At 34.1% G+C, this 6,000-nt stretch overlaps 1 protein-coding gene across 1 annotated transcript; it reads left to right on the top strand.

Annotated features, from left to right (window-relative positions):
* The first annotated feature begins 453 nt into the window (after positions 1-453).
* On the top strand, positions 454-4,240 carry LOC105176869 (uncharacterized). The gene is made up of 2 exons (XM_011099805.3): positions 454-720; positions 3,208-4,240. The coding sequence occupies exon 2, from the start codon at positions 3,294-3,296 to the stop codon at positions 4,038-4,040; it is 747 nt and encodes a 248-aa protein (XP_011098107.1). The 5' UTR covers positions 454-720; positions 3,208-3,293; the 3' UTR covers positions 4,041-4,240.
* The last annotated feature ends 1,760 nt before the right edge of the window (positions 4,241-6,000 follow it).

Here is a 6,000-nt window from a genome sequence, read left to right as displayed (position 1 = left end):
CGTTTCAGTTTTTCAGATGAATGAATGCAGGCATTCATTCTTGATTTTCAGCATGTATTTTCTCCTTTCTGCAATTCATGCTTTCTTACATACTGTTATTGCAGGTGTTAAAATATTACCTTTAGGGTAGTGTGTTTGTGAACTGCAAGCAATTGCTGTGACTTTCTCCACAGTGGTAGGCAGATTATGCTTCTACAATTTGATCATATTTAATTAATTAAGATATTTATTGATTACTAAAAAGTTAATAAGATTTATTTATTAAATTTTTTAATATTACTAAATAATAATTTTAAATTTTAAAATAATAATTAATTAATTCAAAAATTAATTGTACATTAATTAACTTTCATTTATTATTTTAAATTAAAATAACAATTAATCAAAAAATACAAAGAAACATATTAGTAAAAAAATAGAAAGAAAGTGGACTGGAGTCGTCAGCAGTCGAGCCCTAAATTGAAACAAATAAAATTATAAGAACCCCAAATCATTTGCTTGTAAAGGGTGTAGACTTGCGAAGATTCACAACCCAAAGATTCAATTCAAACACACACACGAACCTCTTTTCTCTCTCTACGTCTTCCATTCGCAGAGAGAAAGTGACTGAATCAGTTCTAATCATTTATCAGAGAGAAAGAAAGACTTTGATCACGGAGAGAGCGCCGGAGTAAACGGTTTCTATTCTCACCTTTTTATCCGGGAAAAATACGTCCTCTGGTACCTTTCTCGTCCTTGCCCTAAATTTTTGCTACTAATTTTTGATATCTTCTGTTTTGGATTAATTGGTAAAAGGGGTTTCTGATATAGACGTAATAGCTGAGAATTGCGTGTTGTTTTGGTGAGAAAATTCGTAGTAATTTTGTTAGGGTTTCAGATGAGGGCTTTTCTGGTGGATAACTAATGCAAATGTGTTTGGTTTATGGGTTCTGGGTTTTGGTTTCCAATTTATGCTAACTTTTGGTTGATTTACATACTCGTTCTCTACCAATAACAGTGTATGAATTAGTATTTTTCTGATTTATATATTGCGAACCGATATTATTGCATAGATGAGGCGTCCTTGTATCTACTATTTTTGGACGAATGGGTAACGGATGACTGCATAAGTGAGATGAGTATTTCATTTTTATTTTATTTTTTTGGTTTAGGGTTAATTACACTTGGACCCGGAAAATGCGAGATTATACTTTTTCGCAAAAAAGGTTTAAAATTATTCGTACACCCCTAAAAGAATTTACTATTTACACCCAATCCCCTTTCGTTTGGATTTGAAGTGTAAGTGTAATTTCAAAAATTCTTTGAGTGAAAGTCTAATTCCATATTTTTAGAGGGAGTCTAAGTGTAATTAACTCTTTTGTTTTGTACGATTGATACTCTGGGACTGCAGAACTAAGAATTTGACCACTGAATTAAACAAATATGAACACTCGCTGGTTTGCGAAGCTATTAATTATAAGCAATTATAGATTCTATAGTTAGTGTGTAAGTGAAAATATTCAAGTAGGTGTATTTCTGAAGAAATGGTATGTAATAAATTCATGATATATGAATTGATTAAGATTATAGAAGTTCAAAAACATACGCGTTACAACGACGAAGAAGGAAAGAAGTAAACGGTTGTTGCTACGAAAACAAAGTTAATTTTTTTTTTTCCTTTAGAAAGATGATTTATATGGTTCCCCAAACTTAAGTTGTTGATGCATCACTCACCAGTCACCACTTGGTAGAGTCACTTAGTGCCAAGCTATGTGTTGCCTTCTTCATTTCCTACTTTTTTTTTTTATATATTTTAATTTTTCTTTTTTGTAACTTTTATCAAATTTATAAATTACTCCCTTATATATATTTTTTTAGTCTATGTTATTTAACCCAACTATTTTATAAAGATTCAATTTAATCCATTGAAGTTCTAATATATTTGAATTATACCTTATAATTTATTTTCTAGCCAATTTGTGACTTTCTACTGGTGCAAATTAAGTCATCCAAGTTCATATTGTTTCTTCTTTATCTCAGATTAACTCGAATACTTTTTTTTTAAATAAACCTAAAACAAGAAATTGTTTAAAAGGAATAAATCTCGTTGTGATGATATATTATTGTTTATAACTACACTTAGTTACGGGCTATATTTTATAGGGAATGAAAATTAGCACCCCAAATTCTTGTCCTAGGATTCGGCCGAGTAACATCACTTGGAGTCCTTGGAATCATGTGAAAGAGGTGAGTCAAAATATCTTGAGGATCTCGTTAGATGAGAATGATGTTGAATTCCTCCCACGAGGTTATTTTTCATGTGAATCCTAAAATTGAGGCATGGAGAATTTCGCTTGTGGACTTCGAGCCCACTAAGAAATGGTTTCACGTTTGAGGGTGATAGACTTCCATAGACATAGAGGGAGGGTTAATGACTCAAGTCCAAGTCTGTAATTTGAATTTAATGTTACAAATTGTTTGCTAATTTCTGCTTTACATTTTAATGTAGATAATGTCTAAGAACCCGTTAGCTGGATACGGACAAATTTAATAGGACGAATTATTCTAACTGGCTGCGTAGTCTGAGGATAATCTCTTATTAGTGTCATCTAAAATGTGGCCAACCTGTGGCCATATGATTATTAAAATTTAAAGTTTTAGGTTTGGTTTCTATCTTACTCTCCTGGTCAACAATGAGCAATCATCTTTCATTCTATAGGCAACATATAGAAGGAAAGCTTGATAATTTAATATTTTGATACCTCCTTATTCCCTCCTGTTCTGCCAAAGGCACTTTACGTTTCAGTCTGTCACACTTTCATAGCTATTTAGGCACATTGTTGTGTTGTTCAAGTTGTAAGAGAAGAATCCTATTTGCATAGAACGCTATGAATGGGCAGGGTAGCAGCCATCTTTTATTTAGCATTCTGTTGATGCATATATAATTCTCCTTGCACCTGTTTGTTTTCCCACGGACGCGGGTGGATACTCACATGTGCTTTCATTCTGATGCTTCATCCTCTGCACCTTGAGAATTTTCTCTTGTTTTCTTACAGTTTAATTTTTATTTTACCCTTGTTAGTAGTGATTTTGAGTTTATTGTATTCTATGCTTTTATCATCTTACCCTTTTGCACCTGGAACAATTGTGTAGATTCTGCTTTACTTGTCTAACTCTTTCATTCTTATGCAATCACATTTTGCATTGGAACTTGTGGGGGCCTGTCAGATGGGGAAATCACCACTTGTACTCTGATTTTTTTGGGCACAAGAGATCTGCAAGAGGCATCCAGCATAGTACCTAAATCATCAATTATGGTACAAGTCAGGGCATTTTCACAGTCTTCTTTGCTGCTATTGGCTCCATCTCAGCTATGCACTTCAAGGCAAGGGCAATTTCCTATTGGTCGAAGCCAGGCATCATTAGCAATAACTAAATCTATGTCTTCACTAACAACTAGGCTGGCTACATTTCGAACCACTTGTACTGAGCAAAAGCAACTTTTCTGGGGGACTAGAGTTGGTGTTGTTTCAGACTCTAAGATGCCAACCACCTTTACAGTTGATTCCGCTGGGGAAGGTATTGATGTTCTACCAGACTCTGGTGGATCAAATGACAATTTTGGTGGTGTGAGTGGCAATGGTGGCAGTGGTGGAGGTGGTAATGGCGGTAATGATGACAACAGTAAAGGGGGCTCGAATGGAAGTGAAGATCAAAGTGGGGGCAACAAGGAGGGTATGTCAATGTCACAGAAACTTACACTGGGCTATGCTGCCTTGGTTGGAATCGGTGGGATAATGGGCTATTTGAAGGGTGGAAGCCAGAAGTCATTGATTGCTGGTGGATTGTCAGCATCAGTATTGTATTGTGTTTACACTATGCTTCCATCAAATCCTGTTTTGGCATCGGCGCTGGGTCTTGGACTGTCTGCTTCTCTTCTTGGAGTGATGGGTTCTCGCTTCAAGAAGTCTGGGAAGATCTTCCCAGCTGGTGTTGTCTCCTTTGCATCACTAGTCATGACTGGTGGTTATTTGCATGGAATTTTACGCAGTCTGCACTGATGATACTCAAAGTGTCTTTTTGGGCCATATATCAGGTGCTATGGTTTAGGGTTACTCTTATCAGATATGCAGAAGTGAGAATTCTGCATCCTTTTACATCCTGTGTCTGGGTGAGTTGAGCTTCAAATCGGATGAATAGGACATGGCTGTAGACATTTATATGCTGAAACTTTATTCACATTTCTATGTTTTGCTTTTAATTGAGTGTTGATAAGGAGCACGCAATATATGATAGACCTGCGTTAGGTTATTTCCTGTTCTGTAGTGGGTGGCTGTCTATATGCAAACTTAATGGAGATGTGCTCTTAAAATTTTGGCTGAAAATGATTTTGGTATGATTACTAGTGATTCTAGAAGAATTTCTCAATATGTCGTTTGTCTTCCTCTGGTGCTCACGGGAGGAATCTGGTCTAAAAGAAACTGTAGTAGAAACAATTACAATTGAAAAAATAAAAATAAAAAATCTTTGAGTTGAGGCATAGATATTTCACTCTTTTTGAAGAGATCCAAACTTATTGCAGCAAAATATTTTTGGTGGTCCAACAATATCACTTTTGACTTGCTTTTTTTCAAGATACAATTTGACAATGTCGTATAATTTTGACCGACTTTTGGACAAGTTTTAGAGTCTAAAGCTACATAAAAAAGAACACATTCTTATAATTAATTAACTTTCCTATAGGATAATTGTGTGTAGAATATCTTGTATATGCGTATATAAACAAGAAGAATGATGCCCTATTTTGTAGGTGTGGAAATTATTCACTATTTTAATGTGAATTAGTGGATAATAATGTGATAAGTTACAAAAAATAGTGAGAATAAATGTCGAGTAAGTGGGTCTAAAATGTGGATGAATATGGCGTAGTAGTCGGAAGATTGTACCGAGGAGAAATGTTATAATACAATGGCCACAAACATTCACCAACACCACTAACCTCAAAATCAATGGGAAAAATGAAGAGACATATACTATAATTTAAATAGTAAAAATGCAATTACACTAACAATTCCCCACTCATTTTAATTTTAAAACTAAAGAGAATATATTAGATGAAGTGAGATTATTATGCATAATGAAGATATGCTCTATATTGAATCCTACTTAGTGAAACAATAATCTTTACTCCAGAGTCAATAATGGTCTTAAACATAAGCTATGACTGCTTTGGAAAATAAAGTATTGCTTGCACACACCTAACAGTCAAGGTGTTGATATACGCTCTATTAGCCAACACATAACGGGCTTGTATTATCCTCGATTTTATGACTATTTTTTAGAATAAGTTCAATTCTCATAGGAGGTACTTAGTTTCACAATCACATATGTGAAATCTTTTCAGGGTGTTCCTGTAACTCTAACACGCCACTCATACGAGCTATAGATTTTTATTAAGAGTATCCCACAACCCGTTACAGGATAAATGCAATCACATCGCATGGATTAAAAAAAATTAAAATAAGATAGTGCATTTCAAATCAAACCATCATATGATTCATTTTCTCCACTGAACTTGGTTATAGAATCTCTTTTCCCAAATTGGGTTTCCTCATATGACTTATGATTGCATGGGCATTAACCCTATCCTTCTCGACGCGTTCCAAACCCTTTCTCTTGACAATCCCTTAGTTAATGAATCTACAAGATTATCATAAGATTTAATATAATCAATATTGATATTACTATTTTCAAATAAGATATCACAATACCATATTTTCTTCTTATAGTTCTAGATTTACCATTATAATAACGATTTTATATCCTACCAATTACAGTGGTGTGTCACAATCCATTAAAATTAAAGCAATTGATTTTCTAAAGTATGGGATTTGAAATAATAAATTCTTCAACCAATTTGCTTCATTGTTAGTCAAAATAAAACAATAAACTCAACCTCCATAGGGCCTAAAAAGAATAGAGTCTAAATTAAGAGTACTACTTTTTATCCTACTTTTCAGG

This window comes from Sesamum indicum, linkage group LG13 (genome assembly GCF_026168435.1).
Source record: "Sesamum indicum cultivar Baizhima isolate 11 linkage group LG13, ASM2616843v1, whole genome shotgun sequence".
NCBI lineage: Eukaryota > Viridiplantae > Streptophyta > Magnoliopsida > Lamiales > Pedaliaceae > Sesamum > Sesamum indicum.
The sequence above is the reverse complement of the archived record's forward strand: the minus strand, read 5'-3'. Positions and strand labels throughout refer to the sequence as shown.

Excerpts from the sequence above, each read along its gene's own strand:
- LOC105176869 (XM_011099805.3), top strand. The coding sequence starts at position 3,294 with ATGGTACAAGTCAGGGCATTTTCACAGTCTTCTTTGCTGCTATTGGCT.